Source organism: Acanthaster planci, linkage group LG17 (genome assembly GCF_054643075.1).
Source record: "Acanthaster planci isolate LZ-2023a linkage group LG17, COTS_SCS, whole genome shotgun sequence".
Classification (NCBI taxonomy): Eukaryota; Metazoa; Echinodermata; class Asteroidea; order Valvatida; family Acanthasteridae; genus Acanthaster; species Acanthaster planci.
This window is the reverse complement of record NC_141793.1, coordinates 8132769-8154304: the sequence shown is the minus strand read 5'-3', so window position 1 is coordinate 8154304 and position 21536 is coordinate 8132769. Positions and strand designations below refer to the sequence as shown.

Sequence of the window (21536 nt, the reverse complement as noted above, 5' to 3'; positions counted from 1 at the left end):
ATGTTTTTGAATTCATAGAAGTACATGTATTTCCACATGTGCATTTTGTCATTGCATTGCCCTCAACCTATTCCATGAGATAATACTGCATACTAAAAAGTGTGGGAGCAGCGAGTGTTCTGTTTAGCTGCCGTTGTACTACCCTCCCATCCTACCCCTTACCTTCCCATCACCATTTTCCTGCTTTGTTTAAACCTCAGGAGAAAAGGGAGTTGTTCATATTCATTAGCATTTTTTTGTACTTGTAATAGTGAGCAAACCAGTCTTGTCTTTCTTATGGGATGTTGTGACCAAAAATACATACATGTACAGTGTACGGTATGTCTGGCACTTCTGTCTTAGAAATTGTCAACATTTTACATGCGCATGTAATATATTTTAATAGTATTAATGATTAACAAGTTAGTTTAGTTTCAAGAAAACTTGTTAGGATATTCCTTTTGTTGGAAGTGTGATGAAAAGCAATGGTATTTTGTTGATGTAACTGCTACTGCTCATCACCTCTGCATTTTCACTGCATGTACATGTATTTCAGTTATATTTGGCAGTTGCTTGATAAACTGGCAAAAATAATAAAGTTGCTCTTAATAAATACTCCCATACCCTTATTTTTATTTCATGTTGCTAACCATTCATTTGTTGCCTTGTCTAACATTGCTTGTATCATGCAGCGGGGAGTTTTACTTTTCAAACCACCCTCATGAAAGATGGACGTATTATATTCGCCTATAAACATGTAAGTTACTCATTAATGACCACATAATTACAATGTACATTGTTTTCGATGTTTCATGTAGTCTGCTATATACATAAATTCATGCCCTGGCCCGTTCATAATGGCTAGGAAGTTGTTCAACAGGATATGTGCCACCCATCTAAACTACATGTACATGTATGTTGCTCTTATCGACTGTGTTTTGGAGTTGCTAAAGTCAACTCACCCCATGCATTTTGCTGCAGTTGGGCAAAGATGTTTGACCAGACTTCAAACGTTTCCTATGATAAGCTGTGTAGGCTAGCATGCCCACTTCCTCAAGTTTAGAATCAACACACAGTATATTCAAAGAAAGAATATATTTCTTTGTCATTGGTGAATCTGCTGAGAATGAAGAGAGCCAAACTTTTCTCATCATTTTCTGTCAAATTTGTGCTCTTTTTTCATGGCTTATTTTTTTAAAGTTATTTCTTAGGTGCTTTAAAATATATCAGTTGAAAAATATACCGAATTCTCCTTGTTGTTGAGAGAGGTTTTGAAATCAAGTCCTCTGGTGCAAATACTTTGACGTAAACTTCAAATGAATTCAACTCCATTGGATTTGCACAGGTAACCAACCAAATGTCCACCAAATGTACACAGTATGCCTAATTATCCCCATATAATCATTTTATAAATCTGAAGGTGCTTCTTTGTATTTTACACGATCAAAGTCACTCTTTTAGAAGTTTTGAAAAATGACATGCGGAGTTGCATTGTGGTCCATTTTATGAAGAACACGCTATATAAATGTATTTAGGTGAGGATAGTGATGCTGTCAGATTGATGTCAGTATTATCAGATTTAGTTGATAGCAGCTCAAATTGGATTGAAAGTTAATTTGACAAACTTGTCAGAGAAGTAATTCCTCTATACACTTTGACAAAACAGAGCCTGTACTGGAATAATATCTTCCATGCCCCTTACTGTTTTTGTTAATTGATAAGATGTACCCCCTTCGACCAGAAGCACCCCTCATCGGTTGAAAAGAGACATGTTGGTCGGGGGTGCTCATTTTATTGGTAGCGATGCCACCGTGACTCATGCATTTCCTAGTCATTCATGAACCAGCAAAGTTCAGTTCCCATTAAAGGAGCCTCCGTTGCTAAGAAAATAGCACCGTCTCTTGATCCAGCTGGAGGCCATGTGCTTGTTTCATATAGTTCTGAGAAATCAGTTATATTCACTAGCAAGCCTTTAACAAAACAGAAACATTTTGTACTTTTTAGGCCTCACAGTGCTGAAATATGCAACAATATGTCAATTCCCATTGTCAGTTTTTGTTGACATTTCCCTGGATTGGAGACCGCTGCTACCCTGCAGTCATGCTGGTAGCAGCAGGGCCTGTAAGTTTCATGAAACTTCACATAACCTAACATCATGCAGCAGCTCAACACTACACATTTGTGTCATTAAAGCAACACACTTGTGATGAATTGATTTCATGAAAAATTGTATAGCTGTACAGTGACAGAAATTAGTTGATGTACCTTGGATAAGTTGCCCCATAAATCGCAACTGTTACATGTATGACGACTGCCCCCTTGTAATTTTGCAAGGCATTAAATAGTCATGAATTTGCCCCCTTGTAATTTTGCAAGGCATTAAATAGTCATGAATTTGCTCTGCCTGCCATTTTGAAAAAGTGTCCATCTTTTTTTTTTTTTTTGGAACCAAGCAAAAAAATGAAGCTCTTACAGCTAAACAATTACTTCCTCTGAAGACAAAGCTGTAAATTTCTCATATAAACCTTGCTAGGTTGAGCACTGAAGTACATGTACATGTACTTGGAACGTGATTTGGATTAAGTACTGAAACTATTAATTTCATACCTGTCTTTGTTTGGTACAACTTAATAATTGTGTCACATAAAATGACTGCTTAAAATACACCATAATTCATTTTACAATTTATGAACTCACACTGATCTAAACTTTGTTAAATGTGAAATAACTTGCTGCTCAAGTGGTGTTAGGATATTGCATTAAGATTTGTGAAGTTGACTGCAGGTCAGCCATGGGTATGATATGCATGTACATGGGTTGAGAGGTTCTGTGATGAGACATTGTGGTAGAGGGTTGCCAAGTTAAAGAATTAGGTGTAATTGTTGTTTAATGTTTGGTTTGTATCCATTAGATCCCTACCTCCCCACTGGCTATTGATGGAGGTAATGGCCACAAAGTAACAGTTGGAGTGTCTGATGGATTCTACATTGAAGGTACTCATGTTCCTTTTTTACCACAACCTGCTAATAGCAACTGGGTGACAAGTGTTACCTGCAGTTAAATGTTGTCTTCCATTCATAATGTGCAACCATTTCATTTCCATCTCAGCAGTAAAGAAAATATCTATGACCCAAACATAAACTTACCACTCACAGACCTGTTATACTGAATTTTTTAAAAGCAAATCTGAGGGTCAGCGGCGTAGTGAGTGGGGGTTGTGGGGGAGGGTGTTGCACCCCCCCAATAATTCTTTTCAGTCGTCAAATAAAGGGTCAGTTGGCAAATGTAATTGAAATTGACGTCAGTCGGCAAATTGACCCTGGCACACCCCCCCCCAAAAAAATGCCTTCGCTAAGCCGCTGCTGAGGGTCCTATAGTTCTTATATCATGTTAGATTTAGAATACATGAACCGGCACATGTACATGCAAGTGGATTTATTTCCTGAACAATGAGGCAGAATCTCAGCTGTGGCTGTTCTTCAAGTAATGTCTGAATTTTGGTATTTAAAATGTATGGTGATGGGGAGCTGAAGACAGGATGTGGCTGTATGTTAAGCCGTGTTGGCATTGGACTTTTGTGGTAAAACTTACAGAGATTGTGCCAATTCGATAAGATCAAATGAAATGCGGACAGCTGGTAAACTGTCCTAATTGTCGAGTGTCGATTGTCAGTTGTTAGTTTTACCTTCCCTTTCGCGGAAGTTTTACAGGGCCAACGGGGTTGCAGAAGAATTACAATGTCAAATTTACATTGCAGAAAAGTCTGGTGGAGATGGCCAGTGTTATGTAAAAGTTACATTTTGATCACATGAAATCTGTTTGCAGGTCAATGGATCAAGATCTCTTTTTTTTTTCCTGCGCACACATCTGCACAGCTGGCGAACATGACCGTTCATAAACATGATATCGACGTCAGAAAGTGTGCTAAACACTGAGACCTACTTTGGCTGTTTATTAATTTGTAGCGATAAGATGGAGAATGTCTGGGAAATGATTATGAGTCCCTTTTCAGTGGAGCTGGATGAACCCTCGTGTTTCACAGCTGTCAGATCAGCAACGGCAACGAGAACCACTCGATTGAAAGATTGAGATGCCGAGGCTATGAGAGGCTGTGACACACATCTGCACTGTGTATACACATATTACTGTAGGTATAAATTTGTGATTCAAAAATTTAATTGTCTTTGAACACTTAAATTCTAAGATTAAGATTTTTGTTTTTCACACAGATACAACAAACTTGGTACGTTACATCTACCGCTACCATGTGGTTGAGCTTGCCAAAGAGCTTGTGATAGACAAGAGTGCTTTTATCCTGACACCATTGCCAAGTAAGCTATGCACAAAACCAGAGACATGTTTCTCTCTTGAATTTTTGGCATGGATTATCATTTCTTCAATTGAACTCTCATCTGTGAAGGAGTGAAACTGACCTGAATGTAGCATGCAGTTGTAAATAGGGACTTTTAAATTTGTAAAGATTAAGTAGCTTATTTGATGCAACATATGAAAGATATTTTGATTCCCTACAAACTTAATTTGTAAGGCATTCTTGCCAGTAGCCTTGGTCAAGGCGTTCGTCATTCGTTGTAGTGCAGAGAAGTGCGCACCAGCTGCTCACTGACCTAGTACTTAGCTGCGTACGCACGTACATACCTTCATACATTGCAAAATCAAGGTGAAGAGCAACCTCACCTGGCCTAAGAAATATGCAAATTAGCTGAACCAGGACAAATGCCTTGGTGCAAACGTCCAAGGAAGCTGTATTGAGTGGTGCTCATTATGCTAATGACAAACTCAGTAAAGCAAAGCAGAGCAAAGGCAAACTCGATCTCCGATTTCTCTGATTAGCTGGCAAAATGAATTTTGTTGACTTGTCATGTGCATGTATAGCCATGTGTGCACTCAGGTAACCTTTCCCCTTACAACCGACTTGAACTATGCAGTTACTATGTAGCAATGAACCAATCCAAAAGCGTATTTAAAACATCGGCTTTTGTAATTAGCATAATGAGCACCACCCAATACAGCTTCTGCAGACAGTTGCATGAAGGCATTCGTCCTGGTTCAGCTGATCTGCATATTTCTTAGGCCGCATGAGGTCACTCTTTGCCTTGATTTTGCATTGTTTGCAAGCGGGTATGCACGCAGGTACATACTAGGTCAGCAAACGACTGGTGTCAGCAAACGACTGGTGTCGGCAAACGACTGGTGTCAGCAAACGACTGGTGTCGGCAAATGACTGGTGTCGGCAAACGACTGGTGTCGGCAAACGACTGGTGTCAGCAAACGACTGGTGTCGGCAAAGGACTGGTGCCGGCAAACGACTGGTGTCAGCAAACGACTGTACAGCGTTGCGACAAATAATGAACGCCTTGACCAAGGCTATCTTGCCAGGAACTTCTTATTTACCTCAAATCTGTGACTGATGTAGAAACAAATAGCTTATTTTAAAAATCTCTTTGTGTAACTTCAAAGGAAAAATAAGTCCTATGTGAAGTAATGTAGGCTAAGTTGTACCTTCCTCAATCATGGAAAACATCCCAGGTCCTCCAAAATATCCTGGTCAATTCACAAGGATATGGAAGGGTTAGGATAGTCTGGGTATTAAATGTTGGTTACTAACAGTAATAAGGTTTATCAAGCAGTTAATGTCAAGGACAAAATTAATATTAGGTGTTATTGTTTTTTGACAGCTTGTAATCAGCAAAGTGGATCATGTGAAATGTGTCTAGGGAATAAATTGGCTGACTTTGACTGTGGTTGGTGCAGTGCCTTGAATACGTGCTCATCAGGATTTGATCGGAATAGACAAGAATGGATAGATGCTGGTTGTGATCAGGAGGTACTATGACCTTAAAATGTCCATTTTAATAAGGGTTTATGCAGTGTGGTATTATACATCTAAGTGTAACCCTTGCAAATGCATCTTTGGGTCTCAACTTTATTTTTCATTTGTTTAAAAATTATTCTAAGGGTATTTTGGTGCCTTTTGGGATTTTATGCTAATGAGATTTCCATATTCATGAGCAAAACTGTGTTGTCGTGCTGTTTTTTCTGCGGATTCATAACTTGAGGATCGGTCTTGTCAAAGATTATATCCAAGTCAAGAGCCTCTTCAGAAAACCACAAGAAAACCACAAGTCTATTGCATTTAACCTACCCAAACAGTCACTACATATGCAAATTTCCCGTGTACCTATTGTTATTTGCTGAAAAGACTTGATCATCCAGAGTGCATCCTGACCTCCCACAGTGTATCACAATCACGCCGCCATGATCGTCCTTCTTTTGTCAGTGCTGTAACTTAATGGACGTGTCTTTTTTAGGCATCTTTGATTTTTTGAGTTTCTGTTTTTGCTACATGGTTCTTTGTCGACTTGATCATCCTTTTATATTTCTAGGTATGGTCAAGCTTGCTACTGTTGCTATAGGCCTAGTCGCTTGAGCAGGTGGAGCACATGTTAAGTGGCCCATTTAATTAATTCTCTCATTAATTGGGAGATTCAACCTCACCAGTACTTCAATGCGAATCATGTAAGACTTTAAAGAGGGACAGTGTAATAACACATCTTCCGATCTCTCAAAGTTAAGCTGTAACTCAAGCACAAGAGCTGACAAGGAGGAAGTGTATTATTGCATGAAATGCTTGTAAGGAACAGAATTATGTATTTCTTCCAATCTACCACAATTTATTCAGGTCTTTAAAAAGCAAAATGACAAATTCATACTAAAAGGTCATCGCATTTTCGGTTTGACGGGGTATAAATATAAGTTGCTTTTCGTCTTGACTTTCAAACTAATCAGATAAGCGTCAGTCAACTGCTTTCATTTTCCCCCTCAGCATAATTTTAGCTGACTGATGGAATCATTGGTGTTCTTTTTTTTTTGTCCTAGGGAGCGGTATAGCTCAGAAAGAGTTCGGTTTTATTCTGATGAAACAGGTCTGTCCCTTCAAAGTATTCCAAAAGTGTATGCACGATACAAAGGGACTCATCATTTGGATACACTGACAGAAAAGTCACTGCTTGTGGTTTCCCCATCTTTGAAGTTTTAACCATATCTGTTATGTACATGTACTGTACATGTACATTGTCATTTGTTTATCGACGGCCCTCATGTTAGCTATATCGAACAAAAATAAGGTCTAGGTCTGTTGACCGGTTGTTAGTGCATACAAGCTTATAAGTCAGATGTTTTAGACTGATGGGTTTAACTGGTTCTAAACTGCTTGTACAGTGAAGGAGTGTTCCAACATCCCATGTTTGGGAGTACTAGGGAAAATGTAGTCTAATATTGGAGAGGCCTCTCATGAACCGGGGTTGTCAGTGGATAACTTCCAAAGTTCCTGCTTGTGGTGCGTCACAGTAGGGCTGAAAGAGCTGTCTGAGTGGTATTAACTGTGCTGTATTCTGCCCTGTCATATACCATACTCGTAAGGAACTCCAAAGCCGAATCACAGTGGCATAAATGGGATCAATCGGCTGTTCAGAGCAGCCATTTTGTAAGAGTGGAGGAGTACTGTCTCTGCACTCTCCCTTTCCATGAATGCAGGATGATGTCGACAGTTTCTCGCAAAAGGCCCTCTGAAATGAAGGCTTGCCTAATAAGAGAACAGTACACATCATCATTTGTCCTTCTAATGGATGATGTTGATGCGGAGCCTATGGGAGCGAAAGCAACTTGCTGGTGTTAAGTAACATCATTGGAAATGCTGTCAGTAGCTGCAATAGTCTAGGGAACCAATGTTGAACTTGCCACATTGGGAAGACAAAGATACCTCATGATTCGTCGAGTTCTATCTTGTATAAGACCCTGTCAATGACAGCATAGGGAGGAAAAGCATGTGTCATGGGACCATGATTTTGAAAAGTCATCACGCCTTTCTCTCAGGATTGGGGAACCAAGACACAAATGGCTTTAACTGATAGTTAAGCCTTGATGCGAAAAGTTTAACACTGGGTTTGATGTTAAAGTGTGTTAAAATCTTGTGAAAAATCTCTCGCCTCATCGGAGTTATCCTACTCGTCGCTTTAATTTCATCCCTCTAAGCAGTAGCTGAGGCTTCGCCGGTCTACAACTCACATAACTCTCAGATTGAGTGAATTTCGCCAGGGGCAAGAGTATTCATCGCATGCCTCCTGTGTATTCTGGGGGTGTCACTGATAATAACACCACCCGTGATCGCCGATCCTTGTCCTGCTGGTGGCCGTTTACAATGGTTCGCAGAGTCCTGGCAAGAGATTACCTTGGACCGATACTGGGCCCAAACTCCAGTCCCATGCAAAAGACTAATGCTTCGCATTGGGTTCTGAGATAAAATCCCCACTGCAAAGAAGACTACCCTTCAAGTTCTCAATCCAGTTAAGTGAAGGTCAATTTCTTGTCAAGATTCTTCTTCTGGCACCATCCCAGCTCCCAACTAACCTCGGGGCAATTATTAACTTTTGCAAAGGCAGCATTACCCCGACAGCCAGACAAGTTTTCAATTTACAGAAGTGAATCTCACTTCAGTCCACTCAATTGCCTCTGGCCTTTGCCTGGCTCCACCTCCTCAGACTGATGGCCAATGTGGTTGACTTTACACTGTGGTCCAGGCTTTGTTTGAGTCTGCTGCAACTTCACCTACCGGTACTTTCTTAATGCCATCCTAAGTCACAGACCATTGAACTTCCGGTCTTCGAATCAAAGGACACTTGCCAATATCTGCTAAAGGAAGATTACCTAAAAGCCAAATTCAGTCTCACAGACTAAATCCCAGATACTGATGAGGACCGCATCCTCACTTGAATGGAGCCTCCCTTCCCCTACATCAGGTTTCAGGGAACTGGGATGGCCACTCTCAGTAAAATCACTTCAGTACCCGGGAACTTCAAGCGATTTTCAACGCCCTGCGTATTCTCCTCTTATGCATCAAAGGGGAGAACATCCTGCTCCGCCCACACAATTCAACAGCAATGGGTAATTCCTACCTTTGAGGTGGCACACATTTTTTCCCCAGTTAAGCTTCATAACATGGGAATCTTACAATGGATAAAAGACCATGTTATCAACCTACAAGAAGTCCCCATCATAGGGCCGGATAATATGATAGTGGTTGTGCTCTCTCACAACAGAGTGGACTCTGCTCCCTTGCATAGTCAGAGCACTCTTCCCTACGTTATCTGGTCCAGCGGAACAAAAGAGGTCGTGTTTTTTGGTACGCACCGCATATGCCGTTTGATGCAGAGCACGCTGAGTACGCGTAACTAATGGTCTTTACGTATGTGCGGAATGGTGCAAGAAACCGCTTCCTTCTTTCGCTGATTGAGGGTGCACTTCAGCTGGGGGCGGATAAGAGCTCACATTGAGCTCTTATCATTAGCAGACAAGGCCTAGCTCCAGATGTTCTCCACCAGAGCACTGCATCTGTGGGCATAGGCCATGATCACTACAGATCACCTAGACCTTCTTACTAGCGTATGCTTTCCCTCCTGTCTCTCTGGTCCCTCTGGTCGTCCCTGAGATAGAACAAATGCTGCCGGACATTACTAATCACCTCACTCTGGCAGCATCAGCCCTGGTTCCCCGTACTCAGGAGGCCTTTGGTTCACCAGCCGTCCATCCTTCTGACCAGACTGGACTTCCCCCCAGCAGCCCAAACCAGGGATCCTACATGGAGACATCTGGGTTCCTACACTTATGATATTGGATATTGTCCAATGATCCTTCTGCTCGGTAGGATTTTCTGACGACACTGCAGCCATGTCCGCATGGGTACACCATTTCTCTGGCTGTTGGTCATCTGAGCGCTATAGCAGTCTTTGTCATCTACCTTTTCCACTGTGTAGGATGGATTACTCTATTATCACGGTAGTGTTCACATTTCATGATCGAAATACATGTAAAGATTGCTCGCTCATCTTCCTGAATTATCCTGTCCTTGCTTTTGTTTAATTCTTACTTTTCAACTTGATTGTAAAATGCTGAAGGAATAATAAATTATGTGGGTATCGCAAATTTCATTTTTTTGGTGGATTCATTCTTTTATTGATGTCTGAAACATTTATTAAAAATGACTTCTTTCTGAGTTCTAATTTTCCAAGAGTTATAAGCATCTCATTAGACCGGAACTATTTTATTCAAAATTTATGTTACAAATTCTAAATATCCCTTGCAAATTCTTCAAATTGTATTAAAAAAGCAAAACAAAATAATGACAATAGTGACAATAATGCCGACGTAATTATTCGCTAATTGCCCTGGGCATGGAGGGTATAAAAGTATGAATGATACAAGTCTAATGTAATGGAGATTGGGGGTGCGCTTTATGCGTGCAAAAAAGATTTTAGTGCAGAAGCCCTTATTTTGGCAGTTAAAATGTGCCTTTAGACACCTTTGGCCACTTCGAAATAGAATCCAGCAATGGATATCCAAGTGCAGGGTGGCATTAGAAATAACTGTTAAAGAGATAGACGGTTGGTATTGATGAACATGGGCAAGGAGAATTTACAAATGGTCAAGGAGAATTTACAAATTTTGGCAAAATTACATCTTTTGTTCAAATTATCCAAATTTACAGAAACATGCAGAATTTTTTTTTTATGAAAACTTATCCTCAGGCCCTAAATTATTGATTACCTGGTGAATATTGCCGATTGGGAACTCACTGGCGGCGCCAAATTCAAAATTTCCGATATTACTATAATAGAGTTACTGCAATAATTTAGGAACCAAGTATACAAGTTTCTACAGTCTGCTTCTACAGATCAGCCTTGACCACCATATATGTCAGCTTCAGAAACAACTCCATCTCTGATGACATGGCCCGTCAGCATCTCCTGTGTGGTATGTCTAATGAACATCCTCATACCAAGCAGCTAGTCATGTTTGGGGACCTAAGCAAAGGCCTTCCACTTGCTTACTGTTTCCCCTTTTGTTTGAGCCCCTCACTGATGTCTCCTTATTGCATGCCAGCACCAATCCAGTCCTCCTCCTGGTTGTGGGTGCCTCCACAGGAGACAATATACTGCAAGCCTACTCTGCCAGAGCTCACCCTTGCTGGCGGCTGCATAATATCCGCCTCATCCTGTCCATTGGCTTTATGGCAAAAAATCAGACCTCATCATTTGAGCCGCCAGATATATTTGTGCTCTCAATTGCCTCACACACCAGAGGCATTAGGGACAAACTCTGGTGCCTAGTCCACATATTGAACTAGTAAAGGAAAGCACTGGATGGGGACTGGCACCCAATGATTCCTCACTACCACAAGGCTCCATAGCCCAACAGCAAGAGACCCCATCAGCTGCCGGATGTTGTTGGCCATCAGATTCGCCAAGCCTGACTGGCCATCATGCCCTGAGGAACATAGTCAGTACAACATTGGGGTCTAAGATGTAAGGGCAGGTATCTTCATCTTGACCTTAATTTCAAGGGTTTTCTACTGTAGACTTCTGCAAGGCTGCATGTCGGGAAGTCTCCATCTACCTTCACCATTTTTCTTGCATGGCAACTCTGCACATGGCAAGAATATCTTACAGTCAACAGCACAGATGTCAAGGGGACCTCCTCTAGATGGGGCAGATGACAAGTCATCCTGATGACCTAACTAGGATGGCTCTGATCTTTCACCTGCCTGTACATGTACTCTAATACATAAGTTTATCATCATTTATAATTCACCAATATGTATTTATCATGCTCATGTTTAGTGCATATGTCGTAGACAACCAGCACCTTAGACCGGTACTCTGCATATGTAGTGACTGTTTGGGTAGGTATTCTTTCGCAGATTCAACCCACGTATATGGGGGAGGATTAATATGTAATCAGTGCAATTTTAATACCTAGCTTTTACACAAATTTGATATAAGTATGATTTCAAGGACGATTGATTTTTTTTGTGTTCAAATGTTTATCTGATATGTATGCGTATGTGCTCCAAAAAGAAAACACTATACACTACTTCTGTGTGCTTCTCAATTAAACACCATCACAGATCCTTCAACCATGTTCCTTTTAAGCAATGTCTACTTGCTAGTGTTACTTTGTGTGTATCAACTCAGTTGAATACCAAAGTGTGACGTCATTTGAACCAGGAAGTATAGTGCAAACAGATGGAATGTGCATGTGTGTTGGTTTGCGTGCTGGTAATAATGCCTTGTACACACATAATAGTGTGCGTGACCTATTCACTTCAGCACTCTTTAGTCTTTTCATTTTCACGTTTTCTTTTTTTTTCAGAAACATACAGATGTTGCTCATTGCCCCACAGGTAAATATCAAGGTTTAGCATTTTTGTTACAAGATTATTGATACATGATATATAACCAGTGCAGCAAGAAATGAGGCAATACTGAAATCACCGAAGACTTTTACTTCTAATACCTAAAGAAAAGGAAATCTAGCAACAGTTGTTGTCCAGCAGTCTAGCATTTTGGTAACCATCTTAAATGTTGTCAAGGGTTTGCATAAAAGTTTTACTATTAAGCTGCCCTAATAAATGCTGGAACCATATTCAAGGTCCTACCAAAGTCCTCAATTGAACTTGAATTTAATATAATGCTGCGGGATAATAGATACCAAGAATGTGATTTGTGAGAACTACGTATGAATAGGTACAAATACTTGAGTGGTTTTGTCAGATTTACTTTATCCCTAGCAGTGATAGATGCTGAATTTGGGGGTTGAAAATTAACTGTCTCACTTATTTTGGTGAGCACTGTTTTCCTTTATATTTCCCCCAGATATGAAAACATGTACATGTATGGACATGTACATGGATATAGATTCTCTGTGATTTGCTAAGTTTCTATGAAGTCTTTTGCCTCTAGTCGGTAATGAAATCCATTTCTGAAAGTGAAACAAACAAAATGTTTATTTCTAATAAGATTTGTAATTGAAAGCAATCAGTCATAGGTATGATGGGGGAGGGGCTTATGCTTAAAAAAGGGGAACAGACAAGTAATTAAAAGACAGGTCAAAGTCAATAAATTTGAACAATTTTGCCTTCTTTCTGATGTTTATGCTTCCAGGCATTTCAGTCACAGTGTAAATGAGTTGGCTTTGTTTTCTCAAAAAAAAAAAACATTGTAGCAACGTCATGCAAACACGTTGTTACAAATATTAGTCTACTAGGAAAGTCTCAACAATTGTGTCTAGTGGTACTGTGCTTTGTTTTCTGAGGGATGTCAACAAAGACTGTGATTTTAGTTTTACTTCACAGTAGCTTGTGATGTTACTTCACTTTAAAAATTTTTTCGTGAATTATGTAATAGAGTATATTGGCATATCCTGTTCAGATGTTGAATAGAGAGTAAATTGAAGTACATGTGTGTGATATGAAGAAGGGTTTTCTTTTTGCTGTAGGTATTTCTGCAGGCTCAGTGATTGGTGGCATTGTTGGAGCCTTGGGGATCATTTTGGTCTGTGGATTTCTATTGTGGATTATCTATGGCTACACTCATCCAACATCCAGGTCTGGTCTTGCTCTCATTGAAGTGAGTACTAGTGCAAGTGCACTGGGGTTTCAGATTGGTTTGTGTACAGCATCACTTACAGTTCCTGGTGATAATATTTATTGTGACTGAAGTGTTCAACTTTGCCAACTGTCTTTACTAAGCTATCAAAGTAGGCCCATACAAACAACAACTCTGGCATGCTGGGTGTGCAGCAGTGCCTCCCTTGCTTGAAAGTGTGGCCCATTTTCTCCTTACAGCTGTGAAATGACACTGCAATTGTGAGCAAAATACCTGACCATAAATAAATTGCATTGAACTAAAGTACAAGTTTGAAGAGATTGTAGAAACATGTATAGGTACACAGACCAGAATTTTACTTTGGGAATAAATATGTGCTTGGCTGGTCTTTGCTGTGTTTAAGACCAGCTCAGAAGAATGGACACGACTAATGCCTGGGCCGCAGGAGAGGACATTGTCAGCATTCAGTCTGAGCCGGTCTTAAACATTAGTTTAAGAGCGGCTCAGAAGAATGGACACGACTAATGCCTGGGCCGCAGGAGAGGACATTGTCAGCATTCAGTCTGAGCCGGTCTTAAACATTAGTTTAAGAGCGGCTCAGAAGAATGGACACGACTAATGCCTGGGCCGCAGGAGAGGACATTGTCAGCATTCAGTCAGGCCAAGCACATATTTATTAGCATTCATAAATAACTTTCAATTCAGAGAGTCAAAAGAAGTTGACGTGATGGATTTCCAACAATTTTGTTGTAAATTTTACTTTGGTATATTCCTTTTGAAAGTTGTGCGATAGAATCTTTTTAAATGAACTTGGTGTTGCGCATAACAGAATTCTGATTAATCAGACTCAATTAAACTGTCGTGTATCCATGTGCCAACACCTGATTTATGCAGCAGGCATTATCACTTCTTGGCAGGCATTATCAAATGTTAATACATGGTCACATGACGTGTTTGGACCAATAGGAATAGAAAATCGTCCCAGGTATTTATGAATGTTTATTAAAACATAGGATCCAGAAGCATGGTTTCTGAAAGGGTTGATGGATATCAAACCACCAGAATTCTTCTCCTGATATTGCTAGGCCATTGCCGATCACATCTTTATCACTGAATAGGGTCTGCCCATTTTATTTTATTGCAGTTTCGTCATTTTTTCAAGAAAGATTCCACCCGCAATGTATCAGATGAAGATCGTTATGCTGTAACTATCAGTGGAGATATCCAAGGTAATTCTGAAGCCAATGGTAATGCAGACAGGATGGATAATGAGCCACTGGCTGATGGATCAACAGGTAATTTGTCTGCAGGAAAAGTAGCAGAGTTCTCAACATCAGTTGTATCAAGTGACGTCCAGTCCATGCAAGCCATTTCATCGGCCACAGAGAAAGCCTAGATTGGACTTAGAAATTGAAGGTAATCATATGAGGTTGGAGTCAAGGATGCCAGGAGTCCTGGAGGGGAAAACAAAATGGGGAAATAATATTCCCACCACAAACTTAATTCCAAGATTTAGAATTACTCCAATTCAGTGGTTCAGTTTCCTTTTCTTGAATTTCTCCCATCTTAATGTTGTGTTTTATTTATGCGCAGTGGTAAAGTATTGCTGTCAAGGTGCTAGGCACACCCTGAGGCTGTCAACCTGTCATGGCAGCGCCGTCCCCCAAAATCCTGACTTAGATAACTCACAGGGTAGTGGTTTAATGCGTAAGGCTAAGGCATTCAATCACAGTTTCATGCAGTTGTACAACACCTGCATAAATCCCCGTCATCTGATTGGTGGATCGTTGATTACATGGCATTGAATTATTTGTACCAACACACAGCTGGCGCACGACGCTCTCGTGACGTGCATGCAGATTGCAAAAAATTGATAACAACTGTGCATTAGAAACTAATAACCAACACCTCCGGATGGATTCACTGCAGCTTCTAGTGGTGCAAGTTTCTTTTTGGCAAACATGGCAAGCAATCAAGCTCTGCCGTTCACAATTCTACAAAATAATTATAAGAATTTGCTTTTGTAAGTAATGCTGATGCTGCCAACATAAGGAAACAGATAAAAATGCTGCCAAATATTTAGATGATGGATTCGCAACTGGACAACTTCCAGTTTGAATCAGTTAATTAATTAATCCAGCTGTACTCAGAAAAATCAAAAGATGAGAATTTATACAGGTGTTGTATAAAACAAATAATGAATGTTTCGCATTTGTGCAGTGGTAAGATTAATTGCATTTGGAGACAGATGAAATGGCCTATTCCACTTAGCATTTGGAGACAGATGAAATGGCCTATTCCACTTAGCTTCGCCTCGTGGATTAGAAAGTTTCATCTGTCACCTCATGCAATTCTTACCTTTGCACTCATAAACATTCATCATTTGTATATTTTCACCAGGCCTCGACAAATCACCTCAGCTAGCCCGGGGCAATCAAATTTTCATTCGGGCAATTATAATTCGGACTAGCTGTACCTGTTCGGGCAAGTCCAGAAAAGCTTACCTCCATTAGTAAACCAATTGCTTTATGTGCGAAAGTTTAACTTTGAAGATCAATTATTATTCCAATGTGATAAAGAATAACAAAAAATTCCAGTTGTGTTTCAGTCCTAAGTGCCAACTTCACCCCACATTGCCCCATGCATGTGTATGACATTCCAATAACCACAGCTGCCACCAATGTTAACACCATTTTCTCTCAGCTGATCGGGGTTTCCGACTGACCCTAATTTTTTGGTGTGACCCTAACATTTTTATCAGCAAATTAGAAAAACCAAAATAAGAAAAAAATAAATGAATAACAAAAATCCTGATGTCTTTTCTGTCGTCACAAAACACCTTTCAACAACTTTTTCTCACGTTAGAATGTTTGTTTTTATGTGTTTTCCTACTTACATTTATAATTTTTGAAAAGAAACTTCCGAGTTTGCATTTGTGTTTCACTGTCACTGTGGCGAGAACACCAGTGCAAAGCTCAATGCATTAAACGAAGCTGTGCTATTCCCGCTGCACCCATGCAAAAGAAAACATAATGGAAACATGGCAACCAGTCTACACATGTATTGTACGTTCCAGTTGGTTACTCTACATTGACCATATATGCACACAACACTCAAGCTACAGGTTGAAAAAACATCGATTTTGAAAGAGGTTTTCTGTAAGTTAATTCACAGAACTTGGTCTGGGTTGTTATGCTCGTACTTGAAGCGAGGGTTTTTCAACAAATTTCCTGCTGCTGCACAAGGTTTATCGCCTACTGGTCTAGATGCATCACGCACGCTTACCATGCGATACAGGGACATTATCGGCGAGTTTACTGTCCTGATTGCCTGAGTAGCCCTGTTTGAATTGTCCATAATTCTTGTGAATTGTTGACTGCAGAAATTTTTACATAGATTAAGACAGGTTTTCATTTCTTGTTGAGAGAATTACGGAAGCTTTCATCCCCATTCATGCCATTCAATCAGCACAAAAAATTGACCCCCCTCTCCCAAATTCCACCTACTGACCCTATTTTTGAGAGGCATGTAATCGAAAACACAGCTATTTTTCGGGCCTAATTAAAGACTGCATCCATGCTGTAGGCCTAAGTTAAATAACCATAATAATGATGGATTCCGATAAATTTTGGGCAAGTGTTGATCCAATTTGAGCAAGCAAGTTTATGGCATCGCCTGCCCGATTGGGGAAGCTAAATAAAACATATTCATAGTGGCCTGAACATCACTCGGTAATGAACAGTATTTGTAAGATTTAGGGCTGTGCGGAATATCCGAATATTCAATGAATTATCAAATTTTTGAATATTATTTTTGCGAATTTAAATTTTCGAATGCAAAATTCATAAAAAGGAAGGGAGAATTTTCTTATGTTTTAAATGAGAAAAAATGCACTATGGAGGCTTGTTTCACGCTGATTCAAATGTTAAGCGACAGAAATCTTACGACTCAAAAAGCAAATTATTCACCCTTAACCACTTGCTGCCAGGTACTTTTACAATTGCAGTGCACATATATGGAAGATTTTAAAGATTTTCAGTTTTCAAAATTCTTCAAAAGTTCATCATTTCATTTAATGGACATTTACACCAACACGAATGACTGTTTGGTGCTACTCTAAGCTGACAGGTAACCTTCTCTGACTCCTGAGTATTTCAGCCAGGCCTACCGCCCTGTAAAGAGAGCCCAGAATTATGAGGTCTTGCGTAATTTCCTTTGTCCCCAGTGAATGCGAGTACTGTCTTTTGTTTAATACACGGACCAGCTCTTTTGTCTGATTTTGAGCAGCCCGGCTCTGCGTATAAACCCATGGTGCTCGAAACGGTGTTCCAAGGCAGCAAGTGGTTAACAGTTCCAAATCCTCCGATTTCAATATGATTGTAGATACACCCTAGGGGTTAGGGTTAAACAATTTAAAAGGAATAGAAATTTTCAACAGGGCAAGAACTTTTGGTTGTCTCTTAAGTCTTGCCAAATCATGGCTGGAGATACTTCTAGAAGTGAGAAGCTATTATAGTGATTATCATGTACAATTGTGTGTGTTATTGCAACTGATTTTGTATATGGTTTAATCATCAACAATCTGCCAGTCGGTAAGACCGAATATTCGGATATTTGATCGAATTGAAGCTCAAATATTTGAATAGTGAATTATTCGAATTGACCCAGCCCTAGTAAGATTATTCAGTAATGCACTTATTTGTCTTGGATGTGATGACGTGATATCAGATTAAACTGAATTGAAAAATCATAAGCTACATGGATAATTGGGGAGAAAAATATATGATGATTGAGATCTAATGCCTTCTTACTACAGGATTCTGCTTATACACAAATGTTCATTGCAGTGTTTTTACCACTGTGTGGTACGCAGGTATGTGAACTGAGACTCGAGGTGGTACTTAAGCACATTACTTGTATCTCCACTCTACTTTGGTTCTAAACACACTTGCGAGTCCATCGAAAATGAATGTCAAACTTAGTTCGTTAGACATCTATGCAATTTACCTGTAGATTTTTGTTTATTTTGGGGGCGGTTTTAACTAGAGCCAAGTCACAGTATTGCTTAGATGAAATGTGAAGCAAAACACCAAAGAAAATAAGATACATGCCAAACATTTATTTTGTGGTCATGCATGTCATATCAACGAAAGATGTCTCCTGTTACAAAATGTGCCACTAGATTACGCTTTACCATCCAGTAACATACAATGCGCACTGCTTGGAATATTTCAGAATATTTATCAAAATTGGTATTTCATGTCTTCAAACCAGTTATAGTTTTCAGTTTTTAAAAAGTGTGCTGTGCACATGTGCATCCAATGAAGTAGTTATAGGTTTACTTACAAGGATTATTGGTAACTAAGTGTGGCCTCGTGGAAATTCCACTGTCATGATTGATGCAATAAGGGTAGTAGCCAGATGTCCATGTAAAGGCCGGTCGGTTCATACTGTGTACGAAAGGGAAATGCGACTTTTTGACATCAGAACAAATATTTGCGTTACGAAGTTGCAAAAGGCAAACACATTTCAACTTGAGCAAAATTTCTGCAAAGTTTTTCTAATGTCATATCATGGAGGAAGGACACAAAAGGATGATCATCGCCGCGCAGTCAGACGAACAATAGTAAACATTCCAAAAATGCCTGATTACTGCCTGCAGCTTAGCTGGACAAGTGGGGCCAGTAATATGGTAACAATATTTGTGGTGTTTTCTTTGCAATTAACTACAACTTATCATAGTGACTAGGAAATAGAAAGAACACATATCTAACATTAGATTTACTATTACTGTCATGAATGATATTTAAAGATATTGTTGCACTTTTCCATTATCCATGCAATGTTTGTAATTTGATTTTGTCACTCCAAACAAGTCTTTCTACAAATTTGGCTTAGACTGGCCAACAACATGTTGACCACCACAGGATAGTTAAGTTCATAACAAACAAAATGCGCTATTTCATCACAAGGAGTGATCATGAGATCTCATAAAATACCTTTTTGTATAACTACCGTAATAAAAATGATTCAAATATCTTATAAACAACTTGGCTATTTATTCCCAAAACAACTCCAGAAGAAAGCATTCAACAAGGGCAGTGACTGCACATGAACACTTAGGGCACACAGCTTAATACAAGCAACTGCGCAAGCATTAAATTTGATGTTGTTTTCGGATCATACCAAGCACCATCGATTGCATGAATATTCAACTTCTTATACCGCAGTACACAACGTCTTAAGGATGCATATTACCAGCAAAAAATTTTGGTGATGATTATGGGGTAGAAAGGGGGCTTATGGTTGTGAAACAGGTGGTGCATAGCAAGCAGTTGCTGCGCTCTGGCTATGGACCTACATGTACCAGGCATGCCAGAAAGTGGTAATTGGCCAGATGTTATAGCCTGGGCAGTTCAAACTCCTTCTGTGTCCTTCCTCCATGGTCATATTTACTTTGTTTTTGCATTAACTTACAGTATGAACCGGCCTTACCATTCACTTTTCTCCCAAGGTATGTAATAACAGAGGGAAAATGTCAAGTGTTCTGGGGATCACTGAGTATGGTTCTACTCTGAGACAAGTTAAAGCAGTCTCTTTCTGTTCTTGAATCACTTCCTGCCGGGGCAGTTATCAATGTTGATGATGATATTTATCATTTGTTCTGTTTTCAAAATTCTTTAAAAATTCCTATCTTCATTTACTGCACACTTATACCCATGCAAAGAATTGTCTGGTCTCCACTCTAGCTTGACAGACAAAATCTGTTGACATCCGAGTATTTCAGCCATGCCTGCAGCCTTGTAAAAAGAGCCTGGATTGTGCGGTGTTATATAACTTTCTTTTGTTCACGAACCTGGCACAGTGCACTGCTGAGCTCTTTTCAATAGGGGCCAGATTAGCATGCAGCGGTGCTGCGTGGTTCATCGCTGCAATGGTGGAGCACTTTTGTCCCCGCTTGCTCTAAATGCCCCAAACCGTGGTATACTGTTTCAAAACAAGACTGGATTTTCTCCACTATTGAGAGTGAAAAAATGACGGTAATGCCCAGCAGCCTGGTCTTTTGTTCCCGAGTCTTTTGTTACTTGACTCAGTTCCCTTTGTCCCAGTTCAGAGACCCCGGCCACATATATAAAGCATACGTGTCCGGTACCGGAATCCCGGCAGGAAGTGGTTAAAACCTTTGATGATCCCCAACCAGCTCATCTTCAACTCTGGAGGTTTGTTGGAATCTTTTTGGGAGAGTAAACTGACTGTCTTACTTGGGATTAGGTATACCATAAACAGAGTCCAACTGTTAACGTGCACTGTTTACTGTACAGGTATGTGGTTGCTGGTAAATCACCTGTGGAAGTTAAGGCTTTTATAATGCACTAAGAGATTGTAACCGGTAATGACCTAATAAATGCTTGCAGTTTGAAATTACCTGAAAATACATTTGCATTTTCGCAGAAGGTGTCTCTCTATTTCTGTATGTAGAAGGTGTGTTTAAAGCAAACCAGTTATCTTATGGTACTCATCCTATATCTGTAATTTACTTATCCTTTGGAGTTTAAAAAATAGAAGTCCCATAGTGAGATTAAGTAAGAAGTTGTTAGCAGTGGAAGCAGTTTTTGCTATTTTCTTAGATTAAATGTATAGACATGTACATTTGTGAAAGCTGTCACTGAGTTGTAGGGTCACAATTGAATGGCCTTGAGATAATGCACAGTGCAAACCTCATGCCATTTGATTTGTAATTCACCTTACATTGTAAAATTGTTGGTACGCCTGCCACATTCATTTAGAAGGTGTTTCCTTGGTAATGTTTGAAAACAGGATGGACGTCCTGTCAGAGCTTTTATACCCACCAATAATAAACAGTATTCTCAATGGTTAGTGCATATTATTATGAATATTAATGTGTATATTTGTACTAACAAATTTGTAGATAGGATGAAAATTTCACCTGAGAATTTGGCATCATGGATATAGTATTTTGTATAAATTGCAACATTGCTTAAAATGTATATTTTGGAAGGTTATTTAGTACTGTATTGCGCTGTGAAGATAAGAACATTAAAGTGAGTGATTTGAAGATGTTTCAGGTGTATTTTA

At 39.7% G+C, this 21536-nt stretch overlaps 1 protein-coding gene across 2 annotated transcripts in view; it reads left to right on the top strand.

The window, feature by feature from the left end:
- Positions 1 to 21516, top strand: part of LOC110984249 (plexin domain-containing protein 2-like) — a 39216-nt gene extending 17700 nt beyond the window's left edge. For both annotated transcript variants that reach the window (XM_087148220.1, XM_022244242.2), the window contains exons 7-13: positions 672 to 736; positions 2891 to 2972; positions 4209 to 4310; positions 5676 to 5824; positions 12205 to 12235; positions 13330 to 13460; positions 14584 to 21516. In XM_087148220.1, the coding sequence (XP_087004346.1) occupies positions 672 to 736; positions 2891 to 2972; positions 4209 to 4310; positions 5676 to 5824; positions 12205 to 12235; positions 13330 to 13460; positions 14584 to 14835 (812 nt within the window). In that variant the 3' untranslated portion in view covers positions 14836 to 21516. The remainder of the gene's footprint in view (positions 1 to 671; positions 737 to 2890; positions 2973 to 4208; positions 4311 to 5675; positions 5825 to 12204; positions 12236 to 13329; positions 13461 to 14583) is intronic.
- Positions 21517 to 21536: the final 20 nt, after the last annotated feature.